The following is a 21,493-nucleotide window of genomic DNA, read 5'->3' on the forward strand; positions in this document are numbered from 1 at the left end:
TATTTTGATAACCCTCGTATACATAAGAATCTTTTCAAATATGTTTTGGAGGATTGTGCTGATTTGTTTTTCTTGGAAGTTTGAGGAATTGACTTTCAGTATTTTTATCTCAAGGCATTTTAAAGAATGTTTGCCCTAAGTTTGAAATTTCCTTGTTTTGAGAGTAAATGAGAGAAAAAAAAAAAAAGGATTTTTCTGAATCTATACTTGAGGAAATTCAGATAAGCACATAGCAAGATGGTAATATTTATTTTTAGAAATAAAAAGTCCAAATACTAATCCATAACCAAGATAAATATATAAAGGGCCAAACCCAGCAGTTAAAAAACACAGACTGATATATTGTGTTTAAAATATATTCTGCTATATTTTACTTATAATAAAGCATGCACTCAACAACAAAAAAGGGCACAAAGGTTAAAAATAAAACTATGAGAAAAATTATGTCAAGGGAATACCAAAATAAAGTTAATATAGCTATATTAAAGTTAAACTTTTTAGCTAAAAATCTTTATTGATAAAAAGAGGACAATTACATAATGTTAAAAGGAACCATTAACCTGGGAAGTATAATTCTAACCTGTACTTCATGACATATCCTCAACATATATGAGGAAAAAGCTGACCAGATTACAAAGAGAAATTGATAAATCCACCATCACAATAGGACATTTTAAAACAGTTCTCTCAGTAATTAATAGGTCAAGCAGCCAAAGGTATCAGTTCAGTTCAGTTCAGTCACTCAGTCATATCCAACTCTTTGTGACCCCATGGACTGCAGCACGCCAGGCCTCCCTGTCCATCACCAACTCCTGGAGCTTGCTCACACTCATGTCCATCAAGTTGATGATCCCATCCAACCAAATCATCCTCTGTTCTCCCCTTCTCCTCCTGCCTTCAATCTTTCCCAGCATCAGGGTCTTTTCCAGTGCATCAGTTCTTCACATCAGGTGGCCAAAGTAATGGAGTTTCAGCTTCAGCATCAGTCCTTCCAGTGATTTCCTTTAGGATTGACAGGTTTGATCTCCTTACGTCGTCTTCTCTAACAGCACAGTTAAGAAGCATCGATTCTTGGGCGCTCAGCTTTCTCTATGGTCCAGCTCTCACATCCATACGTGACTACTGGGAAAACCAGGCTTTGACTAAACGGACCTTTGTCAGCAAAGTAATGGCTCTGCTTTTTAATATGCTGTCTAGGTTGGTCATAGCTTTTCTTCCAAGGAGCAAGCATCTTTTAATTTCATGGCTGCAGTCACCATCTGCAGTGATTTGGGAGCCCAAGAAAATAAAGTCTGTCACTGTTTCCATTGTTTCCCCATCTATTTGCCATGAAGGGATGGGACCAGGTGCCATGATCTTCATTTTTTGAATGTTAAATTTTAAGCCAGCTTTTCCACTCTCCTCTTTCACTTTCATCAAGAGGCTCTTCAGTTCCTCTTCACTTTCTGCCATAAGGATGGTATCATCTGCATATCTGAGGTTATTGATATTTCTCCTGGCAATCTTGATTCCAGCTTGTGCTTCATTCAGCCCTGCATTTCGCATGATGTACTCTGCATGTAAGTTAAATAAGCAGGGTGACAATATACAGCCTTGACATACTCCTTTCCCAATTTGGAATCAGTCTGTTGTTCCATGTCCGGTTCTAACTGTTGCTTCTTGACCTGTGTACAGATTTCTCAGGAGGCAGGTAAGGTAGTCTGGTATTCCCATCTCTTGAAGAATTTTTCAGTTTGTTGTGATCTACACAGTCAAAGGCTTTGACGTAGATGTTTTTCTGAAATTCTCTTGCTTTTTCTATGATCCATCGGATGTTGGCAATTTGATCTGTCGTTCCTCTGCCTTTTCTAAATCCACCTTAAGCATCTGGAAGTTCACGATTCACGTACTGTTGAAGCCTGGCTTGGAGAATTTTGAGCATTACTTTGCTAGCGTGGGAGATGAGTGCCATTGTGCAGTAGTTTGAACATTCTTTGGCATTGCCCTTCTTTGGGATTGGAATGAAAACTGATCTTTTCCAGTCCTGTGGCCGCTGCTGAGTTTTCCAAATTTGCTGGCATATTGAGTGAAGCACTTTCACAGCATCATCTTTTAGGATTTGAGATAGCTCAACTGGAATTCCACCACCTCCACTAACTTTGTTCATAGTGATGCTTCCTAAGGCCCACTTGACTTTGCATTCCAGGATGTCTGGCTCTAGATGACTTTTCACACCATTGTGGTTATATGGATCATGAGGATCTTTTTTGTACAGTTCTTCTGTGTATTCTTGCCACCTCTTCTTAATATCTTCTGCTTCTATTAGGTACATACCATTTCTATCCTTTATTGTGCCCAACTTTGCATGAAATGTTCCCTTGGTATCTCTAATTTTCTTGAAGAGATCTCTAGTCTTTCCAATTCTATTGTTTTCCTCTATTTCTTTGCAAAAAGAATAAATACAAAAAAAAAATGATTTAAATCATGCAGTTAAACATGATCTAGTAGACACACCATAATGCTACAGCAAAATGTTTCAAGTAGGATCCAAAATTTGGGGGTTGCATAAAATGAGGCCTATACAGTTATAAGATTAATGAAAAACACCATTATTCCATAAATTTTAAGAAACATATCTCTGAAATTGGAAAATTTCAGAGATTAATGTATCATAATCTCATAGTGTTTTTCCCTAATGGCTCATAAAATAATGAGTCATCCTACAAAGGATGCATCTTAAGTTCATTAAAATGTTTCCCAGCAGTCTGTGCTGTACCCAAAGTAAAGATGATGAAATAGATGATGAGCAAAACTTATTTTTCACTTCCTCTCCCCCACTCACACCTACCAACAGTGGAAATGAGAACTCTGTCCTTGCCCCTCTGGAGAGTGGGGGCCAGGCAGAGGGAAGGAGCTGATCGCCAACCACCTTACAGCCAAATCCATGACATCTTCATAATGCTGCTGTAGGACTTATTGTGTATAGGGAAATCTCATGTGCCTGCAGTTTCAAATAAACCATTTAAATCTTTTATAAGTCAAATTAAAATCATAATGGAAATTAGAAAATAAAGTAGTTGATTATAAAGATTCATCATACCAAAACTTGTGGAATACAGCTAAAGTGAGTCTTAGACGGAAATGTGTATCCTTAAATATCTATGTGAGAAAAGAAGAAAGGCATAAGTTGATTAGCCAAGCTTTGAGCTCAAACCATTACAGAGAAACAATTGAGTAAGCCCCTCCAAAAATAGAACAAAAACAATAAAGTAAGAGAATAGAAAACAAAATAGAGAGAAAACAGAGTTGTGGACCCTGCTGCTGAGTCGCATCAGTTGTGTCCAACTCTGTGTGACCCCATAGACAGCAGCCCACCAGGCTCCTCCGTCCCTGGGAGCCTCCAGGCAAGAATATTGGAGTGGGTTGCCATTTCCTTCTCCAGTGCATGAAAGTGAAACGTGAAAGTGAAGTCGCTCAGTCGTGTCTGACTCCTCGAGACCCCGTGGACTGTAGCCCACCAGGCTCCACCGTCCATGGGATTTCCCAGGCAAGAGTATTGGAGTGGGTTGCCATTGCCTTCTCCCAGAGTTGTGGGGAAGGGAGTTAAAAGAATAAACATGTATTCAAAGAACTGTGTTCTCATTGGTCAGTTCTGGATGAAAAGTGTTAGTTGCTCAGTCATGTCTGACTCTTTGCAATCCCATGGACTATAGCTCACCAGGCTCCTCTGTGCATGGAATTCTCCAGGCAGGAATACTGGAGTAGGCAGCCATTCCCTTCTCCAGGGGATTGTCCTGACCCAGGGATCTAACCCAGTTCTCCTGCATTGCAGGCAGATTCTTTACCATCTGAGCCACCAGAGAAGCCCCCAGTTCTGGTTGGGGGACACACAAACTCCCTTCTGTCACAGGTTCAGGCTGTGCTAGAATAAGATCACTGACTGAGGGAACAAGAAAACATATGCCAGTTGAGCTCATCCCTCACTCCCTTCATGGGGTTGCAAAGAGTCGGACACGACTGAGCAACAGAACTGAACTAAACTGGACTCACTCCTTTCAAGGTCTTTCCTCCTATGGAAGCCTTTGTACACAAAGTAAATGTTATAAATGTTATAAATGTGTTGTGTAGTGTTTACATTTTATTCTCCACCATTCTTTTCTAAGTTCTTTTTTTTTTTTTAATGTGGACCATTTTTAAAGTCTTTATTGAATTTGTTACAATATTGCTTCTGCTTTATGTTTTGTTTTTTTAGCTGCGATTGGCCAAGAGGTGTGCAGAATCTTAGCTTCCCAACCGGGGATTGAACCCATACCCCCTGCATTGGAAGGCAAAGTCTTAACCACTGGACTGTCAGGAAAATCCCTTACTCTCTTGCCATTCTTATCAGGAACTAAAATTTTCCATGTTACTGTGAAACCCTTGGTATCTGTGGCTGTTTGCCCCTAGAGATGTCTTCTGATCACTGTTTTTTGAAGTTTATGGTTCTGCTTTTTCTAGCCTCTCACTTCCTGGTCTTCTATTTTAGATCCCCTCCTCCATCTCTTTTCTGATTTGACAGAAGCTTCCGGGTGCTCAGATATCAAACAACCAAGCTTCTTTGAATATAAAATAAGAATCCCCAGTCTCTGAATAGGAACCTGAGAGAGAGTATATTCCTTAAGTACACAAGTTTTAGTGAATGTCCAGTGTGTGCGTTTACGTGTGCTCTTGGGTCATTGAGGCTATTCCAAAAGATTGAGTCTTTTAGGTTGAGCATTCTGAATTAGAAAATCCAGTTGGGAGAGGCACAATTGTAGGAAGAAGTGCACAATTTAAAGAGGATCCAAAAAGTGTGTGTTTGTGGAGAGAAAGAGAAAAGAGGGATAGAGGGAGTGGGGCAGGAAGAGAGGGAGGACAGATTCATAGTTGGGGAAATACAACCAAATCACAGAGAAAGCCTCTGAGCATTTCTGTCTGCCAGCACTAAAATAATGCCAACTCTTTAAGTGGTCCAAAATTGGCAAAAACCAGAGGACTAGGCTATCCCAGAACTAGAGGAGACAGCAGCCAGACCCAGGCTACATTGTCCTGGCTGGGAGTTTAGAGTCACAATGCACCAAATCACAAATTGCCATGGGGTCTTTACATATATCTTCTGACCAGGATGTTGTGATTTACATTGTCTGCACCCCCAAAGAGCAAACAGACTCTTTCCTCTGCTCCCCACAGAATGACAAAGTCCCACCAGGGTACATGAGTGCCCTTCCTTTTGCAAATCAACCAGCTTCTCACCTATTTGTTAGGGGACCAAGGAAATTCAAAGGTCAGTGATTTAATTTATAGCTCCCCAGAAGAAGAGTCTGTGCCTCAAGTAATACATAACTAGCATTCCTTTGCTGTAACAGTGGTTCCTAGAACACATGTTAGTTTAGCCAGTTAGTTAAGCCACTGTCCAAAGCAGTGGGCTTAATATTTTGTTTCATTTACTTAAAAAATTAGAAAGCACTTGAATAAGTGACAACTAAAATATTTCTGAGTTCCTTTTATATACCGTCCAGCATCAGGAAAACTGCTTCATTTGCAGGCCAAGAAAATGAAAAAGGTGCGGCTAAGGCACTTTTGTTTTATCTGCATCGCCCAAATCCTTCGACTTAGAAGAGGTAGCTCAAGGCTTTTGAGACTGTATGTAAAAGGTGCAAACCCGTCAGAGTAAATATCTAACAAAGCTTCTTCACAGTAGAGTGCGACATGGCGACCTCAGTTGGCCTTTAGCTGCTGGCCTTAAAATTTGTGAATGCAAATTTTAGATCCCTGATAGATTAAAAAAAAAGTTTGATGATGATCCCGTATTTGTATCTCGTATTTCCTCACTCTAAATAATGTCCATCCTTACTCAGTGCCTTTGATCAAATTTCAGTTTTATTCTGGAATGCTCTCTCCTCCTTTCCACCTACCCAAATTTCACCATGGCTATAGGGCCTGCCAAGTGCTGCCTGGACCTGCCCCAGGTTGCCTCACTGATCTCCTCCTGCTCTGAGCTCAAGCACTGTGGGTTATAGCATCATTTAGAGATTAACTGCACATAACGTGTGCTGCTCTTTGAGAAAGTTCTGTGAGTCAGTCCTGACTTTCTCACTGGACGGTGATAACATCTTCCAAGATTGTAGGCTGACTTTGTTCGTCTTTCTATGTCTCTCACTGCTGAACATATGTTAACTATTCAATAGAAAATTATCTGTTGGTTTCCTGATACTATTTGCAGTTTTGTTGTTATTTTGTCGCTCAGTCATGTCCAACTCTTTGTGACCCCATGGACTGTAACCCCTCAGGATCCTCTGTCCCTGGGATTTTCCAGGCAAGAATACTGGAGTGGGTTGTGATTTCCTTCTCCAGGGGATCTTCTCAACCCAGGAATCGAACCCACATCTCCTGCATTCCAGGCAGATTCTTTACCACTAGCCACCCAGGAAGCCCTATTATGCAGTTTAGAGACATTGTCTTAAGGACTAGATCATCATGGTCACCAGTAGTAAGCATCTGTCTCTCGACAATGGCCGCAAATCATAAACATGGCTTCTACCTTTCCAAGTTCATAGTCTAAAGCAATAGCTAACAGTATAGTGAAGATATTCTTACTGACAATAGATAATAATGATGCTGACTAACATATGAAGTATGATCACTAAGACCAATTGAGCATATGCATTAACATTAAATAAATAGTTACATTAAAGGCAAATAGACAAGTCTCTGTAGCTAATGGAACAAAAAGTGGAAATGAGAAATTAGTCTCTCTCTTCCACTGTCAGTAGTTGAACGTTACTTTTTCTGTAATCCTATTTCAACAGCCCACTGACAGGAATTAAGGCTTTCTGAGTACATATGAGCTACATCTTGTCTGCTTTATTCTCTAAAAACTGGTTCTGACTAGCAAGCTCTATGAATTTTATGGAAAGGAAAGTGCTGAATGAATCCAACATCTATTTATTATCACCCTCACCATTGCAAGTGAAGATCAAGGTGATGCTGGAAAATCTTGACAGAGTGTCCTTCCATGATAAGGACCTCAAAGCTTGAGTTTGTAGGAGTGTGGCATTAATCTTCCCCTTCTTATTGCATTATAATGGTGGCTTGTCTAAGGCCCTTTGGTATTATTTGTATAAGGCAAAAAGTAATAAGATGTATAGCAAACTAGAATTGACACATCCAAATTATTACTGCTTCTTCAAAATATTTACCTTGGAAAGCCGTATCCTTAACAAGACTCAAAATTTCAGTTATCCTCTGCACTCCTGCTGTGAAACTGGCATGACTCTGAAGGCACAGTATTTGAATATCCCCAAAGAATTAGGAAGACATCATCATCATTTGATATCAAAACAACTCCAAAAGTTGTGGGAACTAGGTCTGGTGAATGTCGGGTGATCAAATTGGGAAACTCACTGATAGAAAGCAACACGTAGCTTACAAGATAACAGATTTTCTTTTTGTGGCCTATAAATCAGCTTCAGAAACACTTCCAAAGGAGGTATTTCAGAATTGCTTTGAGCATGGGCTGAATCACTGGAGCATCTCCAGCATCCAGAGTCACTAGTTTGGAGGGAATTAGATTCCTCTCTGGGAGTTCTACTATGTTCAATACACGAACAGCCTCACCACTTTATAGTCATGCCTTTTACAGAGTCCCACAAGAGCCGAGGTAATTCTCACCTAGTATTTTTCCTGTACTGCCCAGTTTATGGATTAAGGAATCCAGTATCTTCGGTGCTTATCAATTTTATCACCATTTTAGCCCAGATTACCTCTAGCCTGGATTACCTCTCAGGTAGCAAGAATAAATCATCATATTTGATAGTGTTTTACCCTTATTAATGTTCGATTGATTTTAATGGAAGCTAGTAAATTTACCAGAGAAGGCAATGGCACCCCACTCCAGTACTCTAGCCTGGAAAATCCCATGGATGGAAGAGCCTGGTAGGTTGCAGTCCATGGGGTCGCACAGAGTCGGACACGACTGAGCGACTTCACTTTCACTTTTCACTTTCATGCATTGGAGAAGGAAATGGCAACCCAATCCAGTGTTCTTGCCTGGAGAATCCCAGGGACGGAGGAGCCTGTTGGGCTGCCATCTATGGGGTCACACAGAGTCGGACACGACTGAAGTGACTTAGCAGCAGCAGTAAATTTACCATTGGAACACTCACTTGGGTTTTCCTTTGCTTGACATTGCAATGGCAACCTGAAGGCCTGTGGTTTCCCACTATGTAACCTGGGACCACCCATCAACACCACAGCCCAGTCATAGTTGTAAGAGACTGTTCACAGGAATCAAATTTATTCACCTGAGCCAAGTCTGGGCACATCACCAGGAACACAGCTTGGGCATAGAAGCAAGGGGGAGAATGGAAAGGAAAGTCACATTTTATTGAAGGATGGCTGTGTGCCAGGATCTTTACATACCTTATCCTATGTCATATCGAATCAATCCTGGGAAGTGGGAATTAGTGCAATTTCATACACCTTGAGAAAAGGAAGTTTAAGAGAGGCTGGGTTAGTTACCTAAAGTCTATGTATGAATAAGTTAAAGAATTAGCACTTTAAATTTTACTGAATCCAAAGCACAAGCTCTTTGCAGTAAGATTGATGAGCTGTTTCTAGCAACAGGACCATGGAGGGGGAGGTGAGCAACCTGGGGCAACATTGGCAACTGTGCCATTTCGGCTACCCACTAGCCGTGGAAGGTCTTGGTCTACCAAATCCTTATTTCCCTCAATCTAATAAATACTTGAGTGACAAGTCCTTTTAGTTTGAAACATTATATTACATCTCAGTCACAAAGATAAGTGAAGTCAGACTTAAGTCCTCCAGGGTCTTATAATTCAGTGAGAGACAAGCACATAATGATATAATATCTAAAATACACAGGAGATACTGAGATAGAGATATAAGATCAGAGCCCAGACTTGGAGCTGAGTGGTAGCACTTACTTATCTGTGTTCCCCTCTCAACTACGAGGTCAGTGATTACAAAGACCACATCCATCTTTTATGCCAGTGCTTACAGAGGGCCTGGCATAGAGTAGGTATTCAATAAATATGTATGGTATGAATGAATTGGGTGGTGCCTTAGCTAAGACTGGTTGGGAAGTAGCTCAGATGGTAAAGCGTCTGCCTACAATGCTGGAGACCCAGGTTCAATCCCTGGGTCGGGAAGATCCTCTGGAGAAGGAAATGGCAACCCACTCCAGTACTCTTGCCTGGAAAATCCCATGGACAGAGGAGCGTCGTAGGCTACAGTCCATGGGGTTGCAAAGAGTCGGACACGACTAAGCAACTTCACTCATTCACTTAGCTAAGACTTGAAAGATGAAAAACAGTTGCCCAAGGAATGAAGGAAGAAAGGGTGTTTCAGGGAGAAGACCATGAGAGAAACAGTGAGCTGATGTACAGGGAACGACATGTGGTTGAGTTTCGTCAAAGCCCAAAGTGTAAGGAGGGAGGTGGTGAGGGAGGAGGTTGGAGAAAAGAGAGGCCTAGTTGTGAAGGGCCTTGAGCTAAGGACTCTTGGACTGAGGGACCCATAAATGGATTCTGGGGGTTTGATGGACCCCTCTGAAAATATGATCAAAATTAGTGAGCTTGTTTATAAATTTGAATGTGTCTTTTTCTGAGGAAAGGGCTGTATCATTTTCATCAAATTCTCCAATATTAAGAACTCTTGACCGTGAAGAGCTGTTAAAGATTCATGGGCGGCAGAGCTATTATAACATGTTAGGTCAATAACTCTAGATGCAGTGGTGGAGGATGGAATTTGGGTAGCAAGGCTGGTGGTGGAGAAACCAGTGAAGAGAGAACTACAAGTGGCAAAAAAAAAAAAAAGATTCTAAATCTAATCAAGTGTTGAAGAAGGAGTAGATAAGGCCAGATTCAGGAAGTATTTAGCTGGTCAAAGGAATAGGTGTACTTATAGGAGGGTGTGAACTTGGGGAGCGGGGAGAGGAAGAAAGAGAAAACTGAGATGGACTTCCAGATTTCCAACTTGGATTGATAGGCGGTGCATGCATGCTAAGTCACTTGTCGTGGCCGACTCTTTGCAATTCCATGAACTATAGCCTGACAGGCACCTTTGTCTATGGGATTCTCCAGACTAGAATACTGGAGTGGGTAACCATTCCCTTCTCCAGGGGATCTTCCCGATCCAGGGATCAAACCCAGGCCTCTATGTCTCCTGCATTGCCAGGCGGGTTCTATATCACTGCACCACCTGGGAAGTACTTAGTACTTATCAATGAATGAGAAGAGAATGAGCTGGTTTGAAAAAGGCAACAGTGAGCTCAGTTTGAATTGTTGTTTGTAGTGCAGTGCCAGTAGAACCTACCAGACAGTGGAATGACCCTGACCATGACCCTGAAGCATGAAGAGAGATCTAGGCTAGAGATAAAGAGTTAAGTCTTCAGTATCTAGATAAGAGTTTAAACTGTGAAAGGAAGGGAGACAGCCCGTGGCCAGTTTTATAGAAAGAAAAACAGCAAGGGACCAAGAATGCATCCACGGGTTGTACAACACGGCAAGCAAACTAAATGCCACCGAATTGGACACTTACAAATGGTTAAAGTGGCAAATGCTGTGTGTATATATATTTTACCATGCTTTTTAAAATGAGAAAAAAGTAGGCACTTCAGGTATAGCTTAGGGGACTCTACTCACTGTTCTGTGGTGATCTAAATGGGAAGGAAATTCAAAAAAAGAGGGGATATATGTATATGTATCGCGGATTCACTTTGCTCTACAGCAGAAACTAACACAAAATTGTAAAGCAACTGTGCTCCAATAAAAATTAATTTTTAAAAAGTATATACCTTGCTTTAAAAAAAAAAAAGATCCATGCCGCCTGCTGATATTTAAGGGACTGCATACAAGGAAAAGCCCATGAGGAGGTGGGCAAGGAGTAATCTGAGATGAGAGGTGGGAAGCTGAAGAGAGCCACCACAGATGCCAGGGCAACAGAATTCCAATAAAATGCAGGGCGGGATGGGCAGTGAATTAGATAACGGCTAAAGTTACTTCCAGAAATAACAGTCAAGAATATATAAGCTCTGGGAGAGAGAGACTGAAAGAGAGAGAATTTTGGTCTCAGGGCTTGCCCATCCAGAACTTCTCAGCAGTAATAAAATGACTTAAATTTCATCTTTCAAAATAAAACTTGCCCATACTCTGCCAGTTTTGTCTGGGCAGGAAACAGAGCTCATACCAGCTGCTGAGGATGATTTGAAATTCCACTTCAGAGCCCTGGAATGTGACACCTCCCAAGTGGCAGCCTCTGCCTAGGGAGGGATGGAGGGAGGGAAGCTGCCTGGAGCGGAGGGTGGGGGTACAGCAGGGGGTACAGAGCCCTTTGCCCTCCCTTGGAGAAGCGGACACTCCTGCCTGACTTGTCCACCATGTCCCTGGTCCCTTTGTCTCTGCACATCTCCCTCTCCGCCAGATGGCCTCTTTTTTGTTTACAACAAGCGAGTTGCCATGAGATCTCGAGGTCACGAACCAGAACTGCCCCTGGCCGAAGGGTTCTTTCCCTTGAGTACTTCCCGACAGTGCTTCAAAGACAGCCGTGCTCAACACCAGGGATAGAGGGACGGAGCCAAAGATGGAGGCAGGAAAGGAAGAGGGACCACTGGGTAGCCACACCCCATAGCAAACACGCCTAGTCGTGTCCTGGAGTGCCCTGTGGCATCATCATTTCCCAGCTGAATCCAGGGAAGCAGCCTCTCCAGCTTTTAAAAAGATCTAATGGATCATCAGCTGTTTTCCTGTCATATTTTTGGCAGAGTTTGGCTGATAGCCCTACAATGTGGCAGAATAAACCTGCTAATTTATTCTTCAGGTTGAATGTTTAAAAGACAGCCTCATCTAACCAGGTGAAATAATCTGAGTATCTTCGGTAACTCAGTGATAATGCTGAGGATCTGTAAAACCTAGCCTAGATCCTAAAACTGCAGCAAACCCACCACCCATCAGGGAGGGCTCTCCATACTGCTTTATTAATAATTCCTGTACACTCTTGTCAACATGTAATTGTTACAGTTTACCAGAGCCCTTCCTAAAAAGTGAAAGTGTTAGTCACTCAGTCCTGTCTGACTCTTTAGGACCCCATGGACTCTAGCCCACCAGGCTCCTCTGTCCTTGGGATTCTCCAGCTAAGACTACTAGAGTGGGTAGCTATTCCCTTCTCCAGGGGATCATCCTGACCCAAGGATCGAAGCTGGGTCTCCCACATTGGCAGGCGGTTTCTTTACAGTCTGAACCACCAGAGAAGCCCTAGGGCCCATACTAGGGTAAGTTAAAAGATACTGAGGGGTCACAGTCCTCAGGGCAATAAAGCATATGAAAAAACAGAAATAAGACCCTCAACACCATATATGAAAGCCTTCGTTGTTGTGGACTGGAGACTGAGGCTGAGGGGACAGCAATGGGCTGGAAACTGAAGCCCAGGATTAAACAGATTTGCCAGCCTCCTCTCGCCTGGGGCTTGTCCAGGGAAGATGCAGAGCTTTGGGGGAGCTGATGAAGTTTAAGTTTCCAGGATCCTCATTTGAATGGGTTTCTCCTAGCCCTTTTAAGGCCCCAGGAGGGGCACTTATAATTATGAGTTCGTATTTTTACATTCTTTTTCTTAAAGAGGACTCCCCAAATTGTACAAGCATCAGGCCTTACACAAAACCAGCCTGCATGGAGCTGAAGAGGAGCTGTTTCCAGTGGGTAGCATGCTCCCAGGAGAGGAAGTGGAGAGCAGAGGCCCATGTTCTCTGTGCTCTGGTCCTATTTACTGAATGAAGAAGGAAATGGCAACCGACTCCAGTAGTCTTGCCTGGGAAATCCCATGGACAGAGGAGCCTGGCAAGCCACAGTCCATGGGGTCACAAAGAGTCAGACACAACTGAGCAACTATGCACTCAAAGAGGAAGAAAGGCCTGTAGTTGTGCACAAAGCGCCTTCAACAGGGAAAGATACGCAGGAGTGGGGAAGAACACACCCTCCTTAACTGATCCAGAACTGAAGACACTTCATTGGCTACATGTTAATAACCCCATGCCTGGACATCAGGCAGAATCCCAGTTCAAACCCACCTTAAAGATCTGAGTTTCTTAAACTTGAGCTTCCCCAGTTTCCCATCGTTCCTCTCAGTTTTACCCTCCTCCCTTTATCCGGGTCAGCAAGCAGCTAAGAGCTATATAGAAGTCTCTGGAGTCAGGGAGAACAACAGGCAGGGTCCCACTAGAGGCCATCCCCTTGTGGGACAGGTTTGGGTTTTTTTTTTCTCCTTTTTTTAAAGATATATTCAGAGCAAACAAACAAACAAGAAAGCAAAATATTAAGACAGAAAGGAGCAGTGGTGCTTAATGCTCTCTTGCTTAGAAGCTTGCCTCCCTCCTATTATACAAGATCTCTCATGCCCCACTACTGTGAGTCAGAAATCCAAAATTACTAGAAACCTACTGTGAGAGTTGCTGTCATTATTCAAGTTTCCAAATCTATACCCTTGAAAATAACGCCTCCTTGTTTTAAAAGACACACCCTCATTTGGTGAGCTGGGAACAAAGGAACGGACAAAGCCATGCAGCAGGGATTTGCCTTTCAAGCCAGGTCTACTTCAGAGAAGGTTATCCTAACAAAGGATGACTGCAGGAAGGAGCAGGTGAGCATCCTGCCCTTGTATTTAATGTACCATGTCTGCTTCACTGCAGGCTTCTGTGAGCATGTTACACCTCAGCATTCACAGGAAAAAAGGCATGAAACTACTACTCATTGAAGAAACCGATGTATTGTTGTTCTTTAGACCTAAGTCGTGTCCAACTCTCTGCAACCCCGTCGACTGCAGGCTCCTCTGTCCCTCACTATCACCTGCAGTTTGCTCACGTTCATGTCCGTTGAGTTGGTGATGCCATCCGTCTCTACCGCCCCCTTCTCCTTTTGCCTTCAAGCTTTCCCAGCATCAGAGTCTTTTCCAATGAGTCAATTCTTCACATCAGGTGGCCAGAGTTTTGGAGCTTCAGCTTCAGCATGAGTCCTTCCAATGAATGTATCTCCTTGCAGTCCAAGGCACTCCCAAGTCTTCTCCAACACCACAGTTCAAAAGCATCAGTTCTTTGGTGCTCAGCCTTCTTTATGGTCCAACTCTCAGATCTGTACTTGACTACTATAAAAACCATACCTTTGACTATACAGACCTTTGTTGGCAAAGTGATGTCTTTGCTTTCTAATACGCTGTCTAGGTGTGTCCCCCTGCTCCAGCTGGAAGTACCTTAGGTCGCTTCTGTTCAGCTCTAGTCACAGACCCCAGAACCCTCAACCTCCAGCTGAAAATATTCCAAACTAAAGGGCTATGTTGATTTATTAAACTTTCTTTTTATTTTTTAAATAAAATAAGAATTTAACTTGTTGGATATTTAGGCTGTCCAGAAAATAACAATGGCAGGAATCAATCTTTGGCTACTTGTCTGCTGCTTTCTTTTCCCTCAGAAAGCTCTTTCAAAGTTTCTAGAGAATTACACACAGAGGCTTCCCAGCAAGGATAGGTGTCAAGACAGAGTTTGCAGGGCAGGTCAGCTTCTGCTCTCACTTTGTGTCATAAAATCAGGTCCAGGCAGGTCTCTCCCCAGCGTCAGAAAGAATAGAGGCTACATTTGCTTCCAGGCCTGGAGGCTGGCTGGGGTGGCACTGTGAGTGGTGAGAAAGCCAGCTCGGCCCCGCTCAGCCCCATAGTGGAGGCCATGTGGGTCCAGGGGTATTTCCAGTCCTGGTCACCCTGTGCCTGGTGAAGCAGAGAGCAGAGGCCGAGTCCACACACTTGTCCTGAGTCAGACTGAGAGCGATGGTTAAGCCCATGACCCTCTTAGGCTCCAAGCCAGGAAGAAGCTTTGGGGAGCAAGCAGTGGGTAACACAGTGACCTGGGACACAGGAGGGCTGGTGGAAGGCCAGAGCTCAAGGAGCCAAAGAAGGTGGCACCAGAAGAGAACAAAAGAGGCAGATTATGGGCCACCAGGCTATACTCTGGACTCTGGAGCATTCCACATGTCTCCTGGCTCATGGAAGAATCTTAACATCCAAGGGAGCTCTTCATCTTGGAATTTGGTGAAGATATAAGAGGATTAGTTTAGAGTAACTGAACCAACTTCTGGAGTGGAACAAATACCATTTAGTACACATTGCAGGTGTGTATGTATTTCTCTACTACACTGATATAAATTCAACAAGGTAACACAGTCTCCAATATGAGTTGTCATGAGGTAATTGATTAAAACTCCAATCCAAGCTCATAAAGGGCAATCCCTTTTGACTTTACTCTGAAGTACACTTTCACCATGTGAGACTCCAGTCCACCTGGAGCCATGTGGGTGAACTTCTGTCAGAGCAGATGTAGCAATTACAAACACATTGTCAGTCTCTCACGTGGCTATTTAATGTTTAGTCTTTAAAGTATCGATATTTCTTAAGTGAATTTTTTATAAATCTGATATTACAGTATAATGGTGAAGTGGAAGTGGGCAAAGTGCTAAAATCAGACTGTGAAGGTTCAATTCCCAGTTTTGCTGGAAGATCTTGAAAACCAGGCAGTGCATTTGGGGGGTTTATTGGGGGCTGCATCCAGAGCAGGGGTCAGTGCCTTCGGGACCTCCCACCCTGCCTCCTTTCCTCCCCCCCAGCATCCCCAGTGTACTTGCCCCTTCCAGAGTCCCACGCTGTCTTCCTCCACTGCAGCAGGGAGGCCTGGGGCTGGGTAGGGTCAGACCAAACCTGGCCAGAGGCAGGCCACATGGAGCTTTGTCTGAATCCAGGAAATCTTCTAGTAATGAAGCCTTCTGTCTTCCCATCTGGGCCCGGTCCTTCACCTTCCCCACTTCATAGGAAACCTTCTCCTTTTTCCAGAAGGAAATTTTTTAAAATCCCCCCAATACATCAGCCTTTCTGCTTCAGTTCCTTTCTCTAGAGTGAGAATTAAATCAGAAGAAGAGAGACTGCATATAATGTGAATACATGTAGTCTGTAGTCTTTACTAAATTATAACTTAATACTGAAATACCAAAGGTCTATAAACCTTGCAGTAACAAAATCACTTATTATTCCAAGTGCAAACAGATTTATGATGTGAAATGGCCACCATATTTGCTGGCCATGTGGAAACAGAGAGGGTGAGTTCAGCTCAGCGTCTGGCTTGATGGCCTCCGAATCTCTCATCCAGGCCTGTCTGCTTTCATCTTACAATTCATTTTCTCCTCACATCAATTCAGTGAGGCAGATGGGGTTTAGTATCTCCATTTTATGGGCATGGAATTTAGGGATGGAAAGATCAAGAGGGTTGTCTTTGACTAACAGTAAGTCTGGAAAACACACATCGTTTCTTTGTGTCTTCCAGGAGAGCATCATTTTCTGCTGTAGCTCATGCATAAATGTTGTGGTCCAGGAGCATCCTCTGGCCACTGTGCCCTCTCCCCACCCACTGTCCAGCCCTGCACCTGCCCTTGTGAGGTGCAGCTCCCTCGGGGACAATAGGGCATTCCCAAGCCTTGGCTTGGTGGAAGTCAAATGTTTAGTTCCCTGGCTTTTGGGTCAAAGACGTTCCACAGAGTAAGAGATGCCTTTGAACAGCTTCCAGTAGTCCCTGATGAGCACTCAGAGTAAGAGTGAGTCACACCCCAGCTCTGCCATTAACCTACTGTGTAACCTCCAACAGGCCACCCAGCCTCCCGGCTTTGGAAATGGGTGGGAGGGAACAGCTTTTAGAACCTGGTCACACTGTGAACAGCTTCCCGTGAAGTCATGTGCCCTAAAGTTCATAAGTGTCATTTTGGGAGGGTGACACCTTCCATCCAGCTGAGCCTGTCTGTGTACCCAACAGGTCCACCAACCCAGGGTGAGAGCCCCAGGGTCATGAGAGCGCTCACACCAAAGCGAGGTTCCCCAAGTGCAGATTTTTAAAATACAACTTCAGGAGTTTATTTTCTTATTATGCAATGTTAAAAAGCGAAAAAAACAAAGATAGATTTGTTTTTAATTACCATTAACCCACTACCCGCAAAACCACCATTAATATTTTAGTAAATATCCCTCAGTCTCTCTCACTCTTGACACATATACATAAGTCCACTCTTTATATCAGGGCTGTTTTCTTGGGTCATTTAAATATTTGCAAACATAATGTCTACAGAGTAACTGACTGCATGGTGGTTCTATGATGTATTATTAGTCATCCTTTGTTAAACATTTAGGTTGCTTTCCTTTATCATCATCATCATTATCTGTGCAAACATACCTGATTTTCCCAGGGAGGTGCTAAAAGTAGAAGTGCCAGCTGTATTCAGAAGGGGTACCCATGACAATTAATACCTGTGTCAACTTGCCTCTAACCCCTAGCTCCAAACATTGTGCCTCCTTGCATTCCCAGTAGCTGGGAAGGAAGGGAGATGGAGGGCACTTAAATCTGCCTCTGAACCAGCAGCCTCAGAATAGTGACACCCAGTCAATGAGATCTCTGCTGCTTAAAGTTAACCATCTCAGGCCACGGCAACTGTCATTTTGGGGACTGGCCTAGGCATGTTTGGAAGTGGGCATAATTTGTCTTGGCTGCCTGTCTCACTGGATCTGACAGCAGCATTGACTCAGCCACCACACCCCTCTCCTCCCAGGGTTAGCAGCAGCTGCTTTACCCTCCATACCCTGGAATCCCTTTGCCCTTTATCACATCCTATCTGTGGGCTCTAGTCTTTGCTCATGAATCTGTTACATGCACATATGAGAAACAGGTTCAGGGGAGCAGACTGAGTCCTGAGAACTGTCCTGAGTCCAGCCCAGGTGGTAACAGGAGCAGCAGATCCAGGGAGCAGGAAACTGTCACCGTGCAGAGGGTGATGGTCCGCAGGCAGGCAGGGAGTGGCGGGCCTTCTCAGCACCCAGATGCATGAGCGGCCATCTGCTCTGTCTCTTGCAGGATTGGTCCTTCGGGATGTTGTTCAAAGAGAAGAACAGGGCTTCGCTGAAAAGAGGAATCCATTTCTCATGAGAATTGGCTACATAGAGTGTGTTGCCCAAAATGCTGCACAGAGTCTCAGCCATTTGCTTAGCGAGCTGTGCTCTTCTCCAGGCCTTAAATCTGCATACTGAGGATGGGAGTGTGGGGTGGGGGGACCACAGGTGTTGCCTTGCCCCACCCAAGCTCTGTGCTGGTTGCACACACAGCCAGTCCCACTGCTGACCACCCTCTCTCTCGGCCCCACAGTCTGATGGCTCCATCCTGGCGATCGCCCTTCTGATCCTGTTCCTGCTCCTGGCCCTGGCGCTCCTCTGGTGGTTCTGGCCCCTCTGCTGCACTGTGGTAAGTGACGCAGCCCCCTCCTCGACCCTGGGCCTCTGGCCACTCAAAGCGAAGAGTGACACAAAGTTAACAGCACCACGAGCAAGGAAAGGGCAACAGGAAAATGTGTGAATAATTCAGAATAAATCTAGCATTTTGGGGTACAATTAATACAAAATTGGCAAAATCTAACACAAGCAATAAACCTGAGTCATTAGGAGTTCAAATGGGTTAGGGAGTGAGTTTGCCAGTGGACATGCCATTTGGGTAGAACAGCTGGAGAGCTTGCTCTGGGTCCAGTGCCTGGAAGGATTAGTAAAATATTGTAAATGATGACATGTAACCAATGCACATGAATGTGTGTGTGTTTGGTACATGTGCATGTACACACACACACACACACACACATATTTGTGGAGTTGCACCAACTGATACTCTTCCAAAGCCAACTTGGTCTTAGCAACTTGTCAGCTCATCCGAGAAAGAGACTTGCTGCTGCTGCCAAGTCGCATCAGTCGAGTCAGACTCTGTGCGACCCCATAGACGGCAGCCCACCAGGCTCCCCTGTCCCTGGGATTCTCCAGGCAGGAACACTGGAGTGGGTTGCCATTTCCTTCTCCAATGCATGAAAGTGAAAACTAAAGTGAAACTGCTCAGTTGTGTCCGACTCTTAGCGACCCCACGGACTGCAGCCTACCAGGCTCCTCCACCCATGGGATTTTCCAGGCAAGAGTACTGGAGTGGGGTGCCATTGCCTTCTCCAGAAAGTGACTTAGGCCTCTATTTTTAACAATACAGAGTGGCACCTACCTTTTATAGCATGCACCTGGGCTTCCCAGGTGGTGCTAATGGTATAGAACCCACCTGTCAGTGCAGGAGACATAAGAGACATGGGTTTGATCCCTGGGTCAGGAAGATCCCCTGGAGGAGGGCATGGTAATCCACTCTAGTATTCTTGCCTGGGAAATTCTATGGACAGAGGAGCCTGGCGGGCTACAGTCCATGGGGTCACAAAAGAGTCGGACAGGATTTACCGACTAAACAACAGCAACAATCAGTTTCTATTCCCTGGCCCAGAGACCCAAACAAAAGGAAAAGCCCAAACAACATAATATTCAAATGAAGAAAAACATTAGGTCTCACAGGTCTAGTTCTAGCACGCGCCCTGCCTTCTTGCCAGTCAGAGCATGCCCTGTAAAGCCAGGTAGGTTTGAATCAGCGCCGCTCTGCTGCTGCAGCATCTTTCATTCCCTGGATTTCAGTCCTTCTATGGCCAGCCCAGGAGGGGAAAACAGATGATGAGACTCTCCAAGCCAGTTTGTCTTCACGTTATCTCTGGAATGCCAGCATTTAAGCATACAACACAAAGCTCCTAAAATCTATGTGTGGAAATACCCTGGTGTTCCAGTGGTTAACACTGCACTTCTACTGCAGGGGGCACAGGTTCAATCCCTGGCCAAGGACTAAGGTTCCACATGCTGCTCAGTACAGCAAAAAAAAAAAAAAAGTTTTTTTTTTTTTTTTAACTCTGTGTGAAAAACAGAAACCAAAGACTCATAGAGCACTAGACTTGAACTGAAGGAGGAAATGTCTTCAAATGACATCTTAAGGAGATGGGAAATGAATGAAACAAGAAATTCAGCCAGGATATGGATCCATGTGGCAGGGATTTCTGGAAAGTAAAGACTTTGCACCAACAGAAGCCTCTGGTGTAGACAGGAAAAGATGACTTTTAGCAGACAAGAATGTGTAGTGGGGAGGGACTCCAGACAGGTGCAAATCTTGGGTCAATTAGTGTAATCCAGGCTGGAGTGATTTCACCAAGATTTTAAGCTGTCTCGGCCACGGCAGCCTCAAAAGTTAAATGTTTAAATACTTAAGGCTGTACAACCATTTTATTTTGAAGGTTTAAAAAAAAAAAATGAGCCAGCCAGAGTGCTCTGTATGGTGATTCAGAAATATACACCTTTCCAAGTCTGGAATTCTGGAGGGGCTCTTAAAGAAGGGGTGGCTGGTGGTGGTATTGGTGGCAGCCCAGAGTGAACCCAGGGCTTCTGTTATGGTAGACATCACCTTTGTTCACTGAGTCCCCTTAATTGTTAAAAACTGTTACTTCTGAGTGACGGCAGCTAGAAACAATAAAACAGCCAAGCAGTACTCTATGACTTACTTGCTGTGTGATCTTGAGCAAATTACTTAACCACTCTGTCCCCCAGTTTCCTCAGTTGTATACTGAGGACAATGAGAGCTCTGACCTCATAGGTAGATAGTGAAAATTAAAGGATCCTAAATATGTATATCTATATCTGTATAGATATATCTGTATACGTGTATATATACTGCTTGAAGCAGTTCTTGTATTATTTTTAATAACAATAATTAATATTATTATTTTAAAATAGTTACTATAATAAGAATACATAGCTGTACCATATGGCATTCAATTTATATTGGTGAGAAATGTCTCTTTTTTCCAGTTTTATTGAGAAATAATTGACATATAACATTTTATAAGTTTATAGTATACAACTTAATGATTTGATACATGTATTGCACAAAGTTTACCACAACAAACATCCATTACCCCACATAGTCACACACTTTTTCCTTCATGATAAGAACTTTTAAGAACTACTTTCTTGGTAGTGGTGGTGGTGTTAACCACTAAGTCATGTCGGACTCTTTAGTGACCCCAGGGAGTATAGCCCACCAGGCCTCTGTCCATAGGATTTCCCAGGCAAGGATACTGGAGTGGGTTGCCATTTCCTTCATCCAGGGGATCTTCCCAACCCAGGGATCAATCCCATGTCTCCTGCACTGGCGGATGAATTCTTTACCACTGAGCCACCAGGGAAGCCCAGGGACTACTTTCTTAGCACCTGTTAAATGGACAGTGCAGTAGTCTAAACTGTAGACATCGTGTCTTACATTACAGCTCCAGAGCTTATTTATCTTAGAACTAGCTGCAAATTTGTACATTTTGACTACCTTCACTCAGTTCCTCTACCCTCAAACCTGTACCCCAACCCCTTCCTCTGGCAACCACAAATATGATCTGCTTTTATGAATTTGGTTCTTCTAAATTCCACGTGTGAGATCATACAGTATTTGTCTTGCTCTGCCCGACTTACTTCACTTAGCGTAATGTCCTCAAAGTCCATCCATGTTGTCGCAAATGGAAGGATTTCC

General features: G+C 43.7%; 1 protein-coding gene across 1 annotated transcript in view; it reads left to right on the forward strand.

The window, feature by feature from the left end:
* The window catches only part of ANTXR1 (ANTXR cell adhesion molecule 1), a 258,924-nt gene that overhangs the window by 135,724 nt on the left and 101,707 nt on the right, over positions 1-21,493 (forward strand). The window contains exon 13 of the mRNA XM_006049074.4: positions 18,230-18,325. Coding sequence (XP_006049136.1) covers positions 18,230-18,325 — 96 coding nt within the window. The remainder of the gene's footprint in view (positions 1-18,229; positions 18,326-21,493) is intronic.

This window comes from Bubalus bubalis, chromosome 12, assembly GCF_019923935.1.
Source record: "Bubalus bubalis isolate 160015118507 breed Murrah chromosome 12, NDDB_SH_1, whole genome shotgun sequence".
Classification (NCBI taxonomy): domain Eukaryota; kingdom Metazoa; phylum Chordata; class Mammalia; order Artiodactyla; family Bovidae; genus Bubalus; species Bubalus bubalis.